The sequence below is a fragment of the Pogoniulus pusillus genome, chromosome 10 (assembly GCF_015220805.1).
Source record: "Pogoniulus pusillus isolate bPogPus1 chromosome 10, bPogPus1.pri, whole genome shotgun sequence".
In the NCBI taxonomy this organism is placed as follows: domain Eukaryota; kingdom Metazoa; phylum Chordata; class Aves; order Piciformes; family Lybiidae; genus Pogoniulus; species Pogoniulus pusillus.
Genome location: NC_087273.1, coordinates 32,422,585 through 32,436,933, shown reverse-complemented (window position 1 = coordinate 32,436,933; position 14,349 = coordinate 32,422,585). Strand labels below are relative to the sequence as shown.

The window sequence follows — 14,349 nt, the reverse complement described above, 5'->3', positions numbered from 1 at the left end:
CTGGACTGACCACCACATTAGTGCCAGAGGCACTCTATGAACCCTCTCCCTTCCCAAAGGAAGGGAAGAAGGGAGAGAAGCTGATGGGTTGGGAAAGAAAGTAAAGTGTCTGGAAATGCAAGGACAATCCATTGAAAAGGAAACATAGAGATAAAAAACAGTATCTAACCCCAGATGGCAATGCCATCACCATCGTCATTACTGATGCTAGGAGCAGGCACTGGACAAGTCCCAGACTGGACTCAGCAGCAGCAGATTCTGAAATTAGAATCAAAGGCAGAAGGGACAGAGTCCTCCTGGGACACCTGCCTTTGAGAATTAAACCTGGTGATCCCTCAGCTTGATCCTGAAGATGCCACCTATGGGATGAAATCCCACGTTGGTCAGCTGAGGGTCACCTGTCCTGCCCTCTCCTCCCACCCTCAAGGTAGGGCACAAGATGTGGCAGTGCCTTTGGTCTGCATGGGAGCAAGTCTAAGCCAGAGCTTTTCCGCAGCCCAGCCCAGGGCAGTAACTCTCTCCATCAGTATTCTCCCTGCTAGAAGTAGCCCCTGGCTGTGCAAACCTGCCCTGAACCTCAGAAAGTGTCCTCACTGAGCAGAGCCTGAGCTAAGAAGGTCAAATTCCTGCCCAGAACTGGTTCTGGTCTAGCTCAAACAAAGACAAACCCTAAAATTCCTCTTTTCCGATACACATTTTCCTGAGGGTTGATTTTCATTTTCACAAAGATGTCCAATGCCTACTGTTTGGTCACAAGTTGTTATTATAGGTAAAATCCAAACTGTGAAAGAAAGGAGAAGGGTCAATAGTAAGCATGTGTGTAAATTTTGTGTGTTATTTAAGGAGGGAAGTATCTGATGTGTACGATGTCAGGATTACAGTGGCGGTGACCACCTGCTCCCTGCAATGAGTCACTTCTGCACCTCTGCTCTCTGTTGTGTTTGATTGCAAACACAACCCAAACCAACCCCTCACTTGGTTTCCTCCATGGTGTAAAGCAAGACAACTTCTGAACCATGCTGAGTTTTATGCCATCAGACAAGCATTTTCTTTCCTATTCTAATAACATTTTTCAACCTGTGGATAATTTTAGGCTTCCTTGCTTTGTGGACTGCTTGTTGCTTTTCAAGTAGCATGAAGCCTTCAATCAGAGGTCCCCTGTGTTAGGCACTACACAGAAAGACACTGTGCCAAGAACTTCCACTTCAACAGAGGTCTTCAAAAAGAAAGAAGAACTCTTTTTCCCTCTTGTGCACCCTCAAATCTCCACTAGAAGCTCTTGTGTCTTCATCACCAAGCCAACACTCTTCCCTTTTTACCTCTTTGATTCCACCATCCACTGCCTATCAGCATGATTTAAACAGCATTTACTGTTTCAGTCTTGAGGAGGCCCAAGACTTTGCCAAAGAGACAGCTGCAGTTGTTTGAGCACCTTGGAGCTCAGCTGCTCTTCAATGAACAGTATTTGTGGAGGGGAGGTGTTAGTTTTTCTTCCTTAAGAACTCTCAGTTTGCTGCATGTCTTAGTGATTTATGATGGAAACCTGGTATGTTTAATGGGTAATTCTCCATCCAGATCACTAAAGGAAGTAATAACCTCTTTTAATAAGACATCTCCTTCCTGCTTTATAAAGATAAATTAGATGTTGCTACACATAAATTAAGCACAATTTAAAAAGCCAAACCCTGAGTTTGGGAGTTGTCTGTAAATGAGTACAGGAACCAGAGCCTCTTGTTGGTACTTGGGTACCGCTCTTTGAGGAAGATCTTCTGAGCCTCTTTGGTGCTTTGTTGCAGGTACTACCTCTGCTTGCAGTTGAGAGATGACATTGTGTCAGGTCGGCTGCCCTGCTCCTTTGTCACCCTGGCCTTGCTGGGCTCCTACACAGTGCAGTCGGAGCTGGGGGACTACGACCCCGATGAGTACGGCAGTGACTACATCAGCGAGTTCCGCTTTGCGCCCAATCACACGAAGGAGCTGGAGGACAAGGTGATCGAGCTGCACAAGAGCCACAGGTGGGTACAGAGCATCAGTATGGGCTGTAGCTTGCCTTCAGGGACTTTCAGTTAGCTACTGTATTAAGAATATTTTGTGGACATGAATTCTCTCCATATCTTCAGTTAGAGAAGAATTTCACACCGTGGAAGATCACAGAATCCCAGCATGGTGGTAGTTGGAAGAGACTTCTGGAGATCACTGAATCCAACCCCTCTACTAGATCAGGGTCACCCACAGCAGGTCTCTCAAGATCACACTGTCATTGAATCATAGAATCAAGCAGGTTGGAAGAGACCTCCAAGATCATCCAGTCCAACCTAGCACCCAGCCCTAGCCAATCAACTAGACCATGGCACCAAGTGCCTCAGCCAGGCTTTTCTTGAACGCCTCCAGAGACGATGACTCCATCACCTCCATGGGCAGCCCATTCCAGTGGCAAATCACTCTCTTTTTGAAGAACTTGTCCAGAAGGGTTTGGAATCTTTCCAGAGGAGACTCCACAACCTGGGCAGTCTGCTCCAGGGCTCTGACACCCATACAGCAAAGAAGTTTCTCCTCATGTTCAGATCTTCCAGCCTTTCTTCATCACAGAGATGCTTCAGGCTCCTAAGCATCTTCATAGGCTCTGCTGGACTCTCTCCAGTAGTTGCTTATCTCTTTGAAACTTGGGAAGCCAGAATTGGACCCAGCACTGCAGATGCAGGACTAGCTCAGAAACTTACAACATCACAGGAATAACCAAAACTTGTTGGAACAGCTCACATGACCTGAGGATCAGGATAGATGGCTATAGCCTGTTTCATCATTACAGGCAAGGCAGAAGAGGTGGAGGAGTGGCACTCTATATTAAAGGGAACCTCAGATATATTGAAGTCAACTGTGGTAATTGTGGAAGCTCTATCAAATGCCTCTGAGTCAAAATCAGAGGGGTCATCTCCAAGACCTTACAGTAGGCATCTGACACAACCAGTGAGGCAGTACTGGAGTTACTTAAGCAAGCTTCAGGTCAGCAAAGCCTGTTTTCTTTTGGAAGACTTTAACTACACAGACATTTGCAGGAAGAATAGTAAAGCAGCTCATCTGTCATCCATCAAGTTTTTGGAATGCATAGAGGACTCCTTCCTCATGCAAAGGTTAGATGGTGCCAACCAGGAATTGGACACTGCTGGACTTGCTGCTCACTAACCAAGAAGACTAGACACTATGGACTAGACAGGTGGTCTGGGTGGTGGGTGGGGAACTGGCTGACAGGCCATACCCAGAGGGTGGCAGTCAATAGTTCTTTCTCAACCTGGCACCCACTCACAAGTGGGATCCTCCAGGGATTGATACTGTGCCCAACACTGTTAAGTGTCATCATAAGTCATCTGGATATTTGGGATTAAGAGCACCCTGATTAAGTTTGCAGATCACACCAAAATGAGTGGGGAGGTTGATGCTCCAAAAGGGAGAAGCCACACTCCAGGAAGAGGTGGACAGGCTGAATGAGTGAGCTAGCAAGAACCTTATGAAGTTCAGTGAGGACAAATGTAGAGTCTTGCACCTGGAATATATAATCAAGGAGTGCAGCCCAGGCTGGGATCCACCTGGCTGGGAGCAGCACTGTGGAAAGGGACCGGAGGGTCAGTATGAGTGAAGATTGTGCTGCGGTGGCAAAGAAAACCAATAGGATGCTGGGCTGCATCAGCAAGGGCGTCACCAGCAGAGACAGAGAAGTCATTGTCCCACTCTACACAGTGTTTGTCAAGCCACATCTGGAGCACTGCTAGCAATTTTTGTCCCCAGTGTACAGGCTGGAAAGAGTCCAGAGAAGGGCCATGAGAATGATCAGAAGACTGGAAGACCTGCCATATGAGGAAAGGCTGGGAGAACTGGTTTGGTTCAGCCTTGAGAAGAGCAGGGTTAGGGGAGACCTTACCACCATGTACCAGTAGATAAGGGTGGCCACCAGAAGGATGGAGACTCCCTACTTACATGGAGCCACTTGGAAAAGACAAGGGACAATGAGGGAGTTTCCAGTTGGACTCCAGAAGAAAATCTCTCACAATGAAAACAGTCAAGACATTGGAATCATCTCCCAAGGGAAGTGGCTGCCCCTACATTGGTCAGTTTTAAGACTCAGGGTGCTGGGGCATCGTATTTAAACTTTGCTATTACCTAGAAAGGTTGGAGCAGGTGATCCTAGGGGTCCTCTCTAACCCAGTATTCTGTGATTCTGAGATGTGCCCTCCCTAGGGAGGAGTAGAGGGCATGGTGAACCTACCTTGACCTGGTGGAACAGGGTCTGCACCAGGGTTTTGGCTCTGATCAGTACCCACTTACCTAAAGTGTATGACTGTAGTTCTCACAGGCTGAAAATGTTACCCAGCTGCTGGGCTTCGCTTTGCATTCTGTTTCCACAGCACTGATGGATAGAATTTGGTTGCTTTTCCACAGGGGAATGACACCTGCAGAGGCCGAGATGCATTTCCTGGAGAATGCCAAAAAGCTCTCAATGTATGGAGTAGATCTGCATCATGCCAAGGTAGGTACTCCAGTCCCTCCTGTTGCATGGTGCTTGTACCTACATGGGACCCTCAGTTTATTCCTTCTGCTTATTTTGAGAGGGACAGTTAATGAAACAGATGATGGCAACGTGAGGTGACTCCTGGGTTAAGCATAAATACGTCTTGTAACATAGCTTAGTCTGTAGATTCAAAGATGTTCCACATCAGTCTTTCGCATTGATGAAGCAACCATATCCTTTGGACAAGACATTGAATGGGTGGAGTAAAGAGGAAGGATGTTAGAAGATGTCCAGAGAATATTCAGCGGTGATCTTGTTCATATACATTACCCAGTTTAGTAAGACCAACCATGGTATCTCAGCTAGATAAGCAGATCATTTCTAACACTCCTTAGAACTTCTCAAGCAATTATTGAGCTGTGGTAGACACTTTAGTCAGGTTGGTAGTGATGAGAAGACAGCTGCTGGTCTCACTTATGGACTGTGGTCATTGCAGATGGCTGGACAGGCAGTAGTTCTGCTGGGAACATTCTCCCACCATGATTCTCTAATCATCATCTGATTAAGTTATGAATAAGACATGGTCGTTCTTGTCCTCATTAGCATCCTCAGTGGTCATCTCCTGCTGGCCTGGGAGAGCCACCTCAGGCTTGTGATGGTTGTGGGGTCTTTTCCCAACAACTAATCACTGTCTTTTTGTTCACTCTTCCAATTGATTTCTTTCCTTCACTGGGGAATAGATTTTATTGTCTTTGAGGTTCGTGAGCATCCTTGGCAGTGAGTGCTGAATAAAAGAATCTCAAGCTGGGGAGAGAGATGTATTCTCTGTAAAGGTCAAAGTATTGTGAGTCTGGTTTTGTGCTGCAGATCCTTTCAAGAACCAAGATAAATCTACAGCTTGGATCTCAAAAGTGTCTACAGTCAGATCCCTGGGGCCTTTTGGAGTAGCTGTGCATGTGTGATACAGAACCCAAGGCAATCTTTTGAGTTTTCTTAATCTTCACTGAAAATGAAAAATCTGTCCATGGCTCAATGAGCAGAACTTGACCAGGAGGCACACTGCTGCCTTCTCCATATCTTGAAGATAGGCAGCACATCTTGAGACACATTTGGAGCAGAAAGAGGTTAGCAAGTTTCATGCCATAGTTTTTTTTCCTACATCTTCTGGACAGCACAAAAGAAAATCTGGAAAAAAGAGAAACTAAGAGAGTTCACAGAATCCTCCTCTTCTCATGCAGGGTCACCCACAGCAGGTTGCCCAGGATCACAAGGTCCAGGTGGGTTTGGAATCTCTCCTGAGAATGAGACTCCACAGCCTCTCTGGGCAGCCTGCACCAAGGCTCTTGCACACTCAGAACAAAGAGTTTTTTCCTCATGTTCAGATGAAACCTGATGGATTCCAGTTTGTACCCATTACCCCCTGTCTTCTCACTGGCCACTGTGGAGTCTGGTCACATTCTCTTACCTCCAACCCTCTTGCTGAATGTTGAGAAGATTCCCCTCAGGCTGTTCTTCTCTAGAATAAACAAGTCCCAGGTCTCTCAGCCTTTTCTCCTCAGAGATGCTGCAGACCCTTCAGGGTCTTTGCAGCCTCCACTGGGCTCTCTCCAGTAGGTCCCTGTCTCTTTTGAACTGGGGAGCCCAGAAATGGCCTCAGAACTCCAAACTGTGGCCTAACTAGGGTAAAGTAGAGGGGGAGTAGAACCTCCTTCGACCTGCTGGCTGCACACTTGTTCATGTACACCAAGACACCACTGACCTTTATAGCCACAAAAGCACCTTGCTGGTTCATATTGAACTTGTTTTCCACCAGTGCGCCCAGGTCCTTCTCCATGGAGCTGCTTTTCACCTGTACTAGTGAAGGGGGTTATTCCTCCTCAGGGGCAGGACTCCTCTTGCCCATGTTGAACTTCCTCCCTCTGCCCAGCTCTCCACTTTGTCCTGTTCTAAACACATTACAGACTTCCTTACTGACAATTCAACATGGCATTATGATCTGAGTGCTTTGTTCAGAACAATGGAGAAAGGCTGTGTGAATTAAGTAGGATCTCCTAAGGTAGCCATTTTATGTTATCTCTAAAAAAGTTTGCTGGTTTTCATCTGGAATGACCTAAAGCAATAGAAGTTGGTAGATGAGCCCATCTCTCTCTGAAGTGGTGTTCTTCATTGAAGTCATGACCAAACTGGGTCTGTCTGTGGGTTAAGAAACCCAACAGGGATATTGGAAACTGGGCTGAAGGTGAGGAAAGCAGATTCTGACTGAGAAGAGGAATGTTTGCTTTTAATTATCTCTGCCAGCAAGGTCTGATGGTATCAGACTAGGGGACAAGTATCTCAGTGGATGCCTCTCTGAAGTCACAGCATGGCAGATGTCTCTATGTAAATGTTAGTTCATTAAAGGCTGTGACAGGTATTCAACAGATGCTGGAGTCACCAGCTGCTGTTTAAAGTGGTTTTCAATTATCCAGCACAGGGCTATGATAAAAGATGTGTTCAGATAGAGAGATGTGTCCCCTGAGCTGTCACCACTCTGCTGAAGCCCTCCCCCCATTCATACACACAGCTGCAAGGACCATGTCTTGTTCCTCTGATGTTACAGTGAGCAGATTTCTGTTAGATTTTTGATTAGGAAAGTGTACAGTGAGGTACACTGAGAAATTGCTTTTTATTTCTGCTGTAGCTGGCAGTGGTGTCACACCAGAGTTTTAGGTAGAAAAAATCATCTTTCGGGGGTGAGACCATCACAGCAGAAGCAAGACATGACCAGGCCACTAAAATGATGAAAGAGTGGAACCCCTCTGCTGTGAGGACAGCCTGAGGGAGTTGGGGTTTTTCAGCCTGGAGAAGAGAAGGCTACAGGTAGACCTTCTTGTAGCCTTTCAGGACTTAAAGGAAAGTTGGGACAATCTTTTCAGCATGCCCTGTTGGGACAGGGTGAGTGTCATGGAGAGTAGCAAAAGCCCCTCTAAAGTCTCCACGTCATGCGGATTTCTAATGCCTCACATTCAAGCCAGAAGCATCGAAAAAACCAAAACAATCTTTCAGTCCCATGGGAAGATTTCTCCCTAGGGTAAGTGAAAGGTAAACACTGGCCATGTTTCTCTTTCACTTGGCCTTGCTTTCCAGACAACAAGGTATTGTTTTGGTTAGTAGAAACGACTTTCTCAGGCCTGCCCAACACCTGCAGGTGGGCTGGCCTGAGGAGGGGTCTTTATATTGTTTTAGGTAATGTTATCCAATTGTATAAGTTGCTTATTGTTTTTTACCAATGTAAGTGAACAATGAAAAAGTGGTCCGAGTTGTGGGCTAGTCCTATTTTGGAACATTATAAAAATGGTGGACAGGCCAGGATCGAGGCTTTTGGCCCTTGTGCCCTTGCCTTTCTGGACCTCACCCTCGCTCCTTCCTCGGACAACAAGCTGCTTGCCGATCTAGCCTCGCCTCGGGCGGATACCCCGAGCCGCAGAGGCAGGAAAGCCTGCATATACCTGGACCCTCACCGGGAGAAAGGGACTCCCTACCAGGCTACAGACTGTGAGTAGCTGACGAACTGTTAACTCAAACCAGAGACTCAAAGAACTCTCTTTAAACATCATAGACTCTTTAATTTGCCATTTTCGGAAATGTTACTTTGACCTCGATCAAAAGAATTCACAGTGGTGGTGTAGTTTCGGGAAGAGGGAATTCGCATTTTTTGCAATAAATCACTGATAAAATAGTCAACGCCTCGCGTATTTTCCCCATAAACTCTGCCGCGAAACTGCGTTCCACGACAGTGAGGGATATTGGGTTTAAACTAAAAGAGAGAGATTCAGACTAGAGAGAAGGAAGAAATTTTCATTATGGTGGTGAGACTCTGGCCCAAGTTGCCCAGAGGTCCCATCCCTGGGACCATTCCAAGATCAGGTCATTTGGAACTCTGAGCAACCTGCCTGAGTTGCAGATGCCCCTGCTGACTGCAAAGGGTTGGACTAGGTGACCTTTAAAGGTCCCTTCCAACCCACACATTCTGTCATTCTGTTCTTTTGGAGTGAGAAGAGAAGGTTGGGAGGAATATGGGCAATATGGGAAGCTATCAAAGCCTATGTCTTACAGCAAGATCTTTCTCACACAAACCCCACACTCAGACTCACTACAGTGCTTGGGTGCAAGGTGGGTGGACCCTGGTTCAATTGATTCATCACTCTCAAACTACTCAAACCATTCTCTGTTTTGATGTGATCATTGTTGGAACATTCATCTTCTGTTGGTGTGCTCTATAGCTATAGCACTGGAGTGACTTTGTGGCACTCATTCTCTGTGTGTGTACTTCGAGCTGTGCTGTACACTTTTTGCTCTTCAGTGGCCAGATGTTCCTTGGTGTTCATCTTAAAATGCAATCAAATTTTCACTATGCTAAAAGGTGGCTTATAGGGAAAAGCAGAGGGAAATTGGCTCTATCTGTGAAGATACCTACAACATCTTCATAGGCTCTGCTGTCAAACTTCTGTACCTTGATTTTAATGTAAGTACTGAAGAACTGTGTACTTCGAGGTGGATCCTTCTTTTCTCTGGCAGCATTGGTACTTAGCTAAATGAATAAAGCAAATGTATACAGGCTAGTGGTGAAATCCAACAGTGAAGATTTGGTTTAGACCATTTGAAGGCTTCTAAAGGAGACATAAATGTGTCCTGACTTCAGACATGTGTATTTTGAGGTGCATTGTGATAAAACTGGGGCCAGACCTTTTGCAGAGTGTCCCTGCCAAACATGGTTTATAGCAAGAGTCTTTTTGGTCCAGATGTCCAAATTTCTGAACACTGGGCATTTCAAAGGGAAAATACTGAGTCTAGACACAGGAGTGTTACAGAAGCTACCAAACCAACTAAAGACAAGCAAACTACAGAAGAAGAATCTAAGGTTTCGCGAGGCTTAGTCACGGAGAAGACGTTGATCTTCTCAATGCCCATCAATATCTAAAGGGTGCAGGGATCCAATAGGATGGAGCCAGACTCTTTTTGGTGCTACCCAGCAACAGGACAGGGGGCAGTGGGCACAAACTGGAACCTAGGATGTTCCACCTGAAAAAGAGGGGAAATTTCTTTGCTGTGAGGGTGCTGAGCTTTGGAGCAGGCTGCCCAGGGAGTTTGTGGAGTCTCCTTCTCTAGATAGATTCCAAACCCACCTGGGCATTGTGATCCCGGGCAACCTTCTGTGGGTGATTCTGCTTTAACAGCAGATGTTTGGAGTAGACAGTCTCCAGAGGTCCCTTCCAAATCCCACCATGCTGGGATTCTGTGAGCTCCCTGATGCCAGGAGAAGTAATTTTGTATGCTGTCCTGCTTTCTATCTGGTATTTATGCTAGTAACACTTGGGGGTTTATGATGCTCACAAACTTTTTGACTATACATTTTATCTCATTCTATTAATAAGGTCTTAAAGTTTCTCCCCTTCTTCTAGAGTCTTTCTAAAATGGAAGCATTCACAACACTCAAAGACCTCTCACCCTGCCCAACCTTACTATTACTTGCATGAATGCAAGTAGCTCTCAGAAATCAGGTCACTACGACTGATGCATTAAAAAGACATAGCCTGGGTAGAAACAGAGTGTACAAGGATCTTTAGGATGGAAGGAGAGAAATATCCAACAAAATCCACTGCTTGTTTTCCAGGATTCTGAAGGAGTGGAGATCATGCTCGGAGTTTGTGCAAGTGGACTCTTAATATATCGAGACAGGCTCAGAATAAACAGATTTGCCTGGCCAAAGGTGCTCAAAATTTCCTACAAGAGGAACAACTTCTACATCAAAATCCGACCAGGGGAGGTAAGGGCATCCTGATGCTCTTCAGTGAAAGAACCCTTCACAACCCTGTGTGATCCCTGATGTGTTGATTCGTCCCCTCTTACCAATATACCTCTCCTTTTTTCTTGGGTAAATATCTAAAATATTATGATTGCTTTGGGGACTGAAGTAGCATATTGCTTACCATCCCATGATCATTACCCACCGTCATGCTGTGTATTAAAAGTGGGGTCTGCTTCTCTTCCCCACTAGAAGACATAGACCAGTACAAGCCAGTAGATCAGTACAGTCCAGCACAACTGAAATCAGAGCAGAGAGTGCTAAAATTAAAAGCCAATCATCCAGCATCCCTTGGTTGCCAAAGGCATTAGCACTCCAGGGCTTCAGGAGCTCATGGTCTGGTTCTGGAGAAGGCGATGTGAAGTCTTGATCAGTGAGTGCCCTCTAGTGGCTGAGCCGCGAGCACGGCAAATCCCATCCTCAAGAGCTGAGTTCAGAGCTCGGAAACGAGGTGACAAAGCCCAGGTAAAGGATGAGCTGCTCCATGAAACATTCGTGTCCATTTTAGAGGGCGGAGCTCTAACTCAGCACAGAAGTCATCTGGGTTTCTGTGCTGGGCGGGCAGCACCGCCTAAGCACCGGAACCGGCTCTGGGTTGTCGCTTCCATCGGTGGGACAGGATGCAATGCTGGCGGAGGGCGAGTCAAAACCGAGGGGAAGGGTTTGAGGCACAGTGCTGTTTCCGTGCTGCTTTTCATGAGGACAAGGAGCAATAGGTGTAAGTTGCGGCATAAGAGGTTCCACCTCAACACAAGTTGGAACTTCTTCACTATAAGGGTCACAGAGCACTGGAAAAGGCTCCCCAGAGAGGTTGGGAGTCTCCTTCTCTGGAGCCTTTCAAGGCCTGTCTGGATGTGTTCCTGTGTGATCTGTGCTAGATTGTGTGGTCCTGCTGTGGCAGGGGGGTTGGACTCGATGATCTCCTTGAGTCCCTTCCAACCTCTAACATCCTGTGAGCCTGTGGATGAGGATTTTCTGGCATTTCTCCTCTAATGGCTGTTGGGAGTCCTGAGTTGAGGCCTCAAGTACCTAGCATGGGCTGCTCAGGGTAGTGGTAGAGTCCTCATCCCTCGAAGGGTTTCAAAGGTCTGTAGATGTGGTGCTGAGGGACATGGTTTAGTGGTGACCTGGCAGTGATGGGTTAATGGTTGGACTTGATGATCTCAGAGGACTTTTCTGACCAAAACGTCTCTATGATTCTATAGCTTCCTAAGCGACCTGGGAGATCTGCTGGTCCTCCCACCCCATAGGGCCTGGGTTTTTCGACTCCTAAACCAATATCTACAAACCTACTTCTCAGAAAACACAATTTTAGGAGCCAGCTTCCCAGTCCTGGATTTGCTTTTATCAGTGAATAGCCACAGATCTTCTCAGTGCCTGCACTCAGGCCGGCCACTGCTGAAGCCCTGGTGACCTCTGCTGGTCTGGATGTGTAGCATCCTCTGACCAGGTCATAGCTGCTCATGCAACACAATCACTGCAACCACAGTTTCCAAATCAGAGCTGATGAGAGCACGATTCACCACAGGATCACACAATACTGGAGGTTGGAAGGAACCTCCGGAGGTCATCTCATTCAGCCCATCTCCTAAAATACCGTCGCCTAGAGCAGGACCATTCCATGTTTTGCTGGTTCCTGCCTTATTTTTCTCTAGTCTCCCTGGAAGGATTTGTGCTTCTTTACCATCACCCATCTGTCCACCTTTCCCTGATCACACCACACTATTGCACTTACTTAGCCATCTACATATAGCCTTCAGCATGCTGCAGAGGTTTTATCTGGCTCAGCATTTTATCTGGAGCATAGAAATCTACCTGGAAAGGTCTCTTTGTATCCCCAGTCAACCCTTTTTCATTGCCTGTCTGTTCTTCCTCTCCTCCCCACAAAACAAATCAACTAAACCCACTGTGATTTACTAACTGTATAGCTCTTCCACTGCAAATCTCCTTGATCTAAGGCTGTTTGAGACCAGGTCAATCCCTGGGGACCATTGCTTACCTCCAGGCTATCATCAGGCTTCCCACCATTGTTTAAACTGGGTTAAAACACTTAAATTGTGGTTTTCTTAGAGGTCTCCCAAATCTTCTCTGATGTCTTTGTTACTGCAGGGCATAAACCATCACTGTCACCATCAAAAACCTCCTGCTCTTTGAGATTCTACCCAAAACCAGTCCTCAAAGGTTGCCATTATCCCTCCCAGCTTCGCAGACAGCATGTATGTGTGGTTATGTACACAAGCATTTATGTTCACCCTTGCAGTGAGATGATACTGCTGGAGGAAACGAAGGTGAATCTCTGTACACTGTCTAAAAATGGATGCACAGCCTCAAGTCCTGGGTTTTTTTTTTCTTCTTTCTCACCTAGTTTGAGCAGTTTGAAAGCACCATCGGGTTCAAGCTGCCAAATCATCGTGCTGCAAAGCGTTTGTGGAAGGTGTGCGTTGAGCACCACACGTTTTTCAGGTATGTGAACCCCTCCTTCCTAAAGGTGTCACCTAAAGCAACAACAACAAAAGAGACCAATTCTGCCAGCAGAGACAAACCCCTGCCAAATTATACTGTCCTTTTGATTGCTGGGTGTCTCCAAGCAGACATAGGGAAGGTTGTTGCTTTTTCAAGGTGGAAGGAAGTGTTTAACCTCAGCTTTTCATATTGTTTCAGGTAGCTCCTGAGTGTTTCAGATCACCATATGGTCCAGATTGATCATTTGGCTTTATTCTATGGTATTATTAGATGCTATAATTGGTGATGAAAGGCTCTGCTGCACTTCTGAGTGTCTAGTGAGAGCAACTGGAAACTGTGAGGCTACATCTCTAATATTGAGTGCAGTTTTGAGTCCCTCACTGCAAGAAGGACATTGAGGTGCTGGACTGTGTCCAGAGACAGGGAATGAAAATGGTGAAGCGTATGGAGAATAGGTCTTGTGAGGAGTGGTTGAGGAAACTGGGGTTGTTCAGTCTGGAGAAAAGGAGGCTCAGGGGATGCCTTCTGGTTCTCTGCAGCTCCCTGAAAGGAGGTTGGAGCCAGGTGGAAGTCAGTCTCTCCAAAGTAACAAACAGTAGGACAACAGGAAACAGTTTCAAGTTGCACCAGGAGAGGTTTAGGTTGGACATTTGGAGCACTTTCATTACTGAAAGAGTGGTCAGGCATTGGAACAGGCTGCCCAGGGAGGTGGTGAAGTCACCATCTCTGAAGGTGCTCAGAAAACACATAGACTTCAGGACATGGTTTAATGGCCATGATGGTGTTGGTTTGATGGTTGGACTTGATGATCTTAAAGGTCTTTTCCAACCTTAATGATTCTATGATTCTTGCCTGTGAGGAAGAACTCAGCATCCTTTGGCTCCCTTTTAGCTTCAGACCTATGACGAAGAGTGATAGCCAACAGCTGTCCTCTCTCCTCTTCAGAGAGGGCAGGCTAGTTTTCACAGGAGTGACCGCTGCACTGCTTGATGTGTTTTAGACTCTTGCTACCAGAAGCACCTCCAAAGAAGTTCCTGACGCTGGGCTCCAAGTTCCGCTACAGCGGGCGGACGCAGGCGCAGACGAGGAGAGCCAGCGCCCTCATCGACCGGCCCGCGCCCTACTTCGAGCGCTCCTCCAGCAAACGCTACACCATGTCTCGCAGCTTAGATGGGGGTAAGGTCCTCTCAGCTGGCTTCCTCAGAAGTTCTCATGGTGGTGGTGGTGGTGGTCACTGCTTTAGATTGGGTATAAAGTTGTTGTCATCTCATCTCTTTGAGCTTCGGCTGAGTGGAGGCTGTGAGTACCTGCACGTTTTGGGAGGGTGCAGAGGAGCATTGTGCTAAATGTTACTGCTGTAGATCTTACAAAGGGCTTGCCTGGAGTCTTAGTTTTTAAAGAGTGGGCAGAAACAAATTTTAGTCCAGAAGGAATTAAAACAAAGAATGCTCTAGCTGAGTTGGAGGGGAATACAGAAAGTTGTGTTTGAAGATGTACAGGGAAATACAGAATGCACAAATCCTTAGTGCCTAATACG

At 46.5% G+C, this 14,349-nt stretch overlaps 1 protein-coding gene across 19 annotated transcripts in view; it reads left to right on the top strand.

The window, feature by feature from the left end:
- EPB41L3 (erythrocyte membrane protein band 4.1 like 3) overlaps positions 1-14,349 on the top strand; it is a 112,582-nt gene that overhangs the window by 66,636 nt on the left and 31,597 nt on the right. For all 19 annotated transcript variants that reach the window (XM_064150170.1, XM_064150168.1, XM_064150166.1 and 16 more), the window contains exons 7-11: positions 1,797-2,015; positions 4,435-4,522; positions 10,158-10,310; positions 12,715-12,812; positions 13,813-13,988. In XM_064150170.1, the coding sequence (XP_064006240.1) occupies positions 1,797-2,015; positions 4,435-4,522; positions 10,158-10,310; positions 12,715-12,812; positions 13,813-13,988 (734 nt within the window). The remainder of the gene's footprint in view (positions 1-1,796; positions 2,016-4,434; positions 4,523-10,157; positions 10,311-12,714; positions 12,813-13,812; positions 13,989-14,349) is intronic.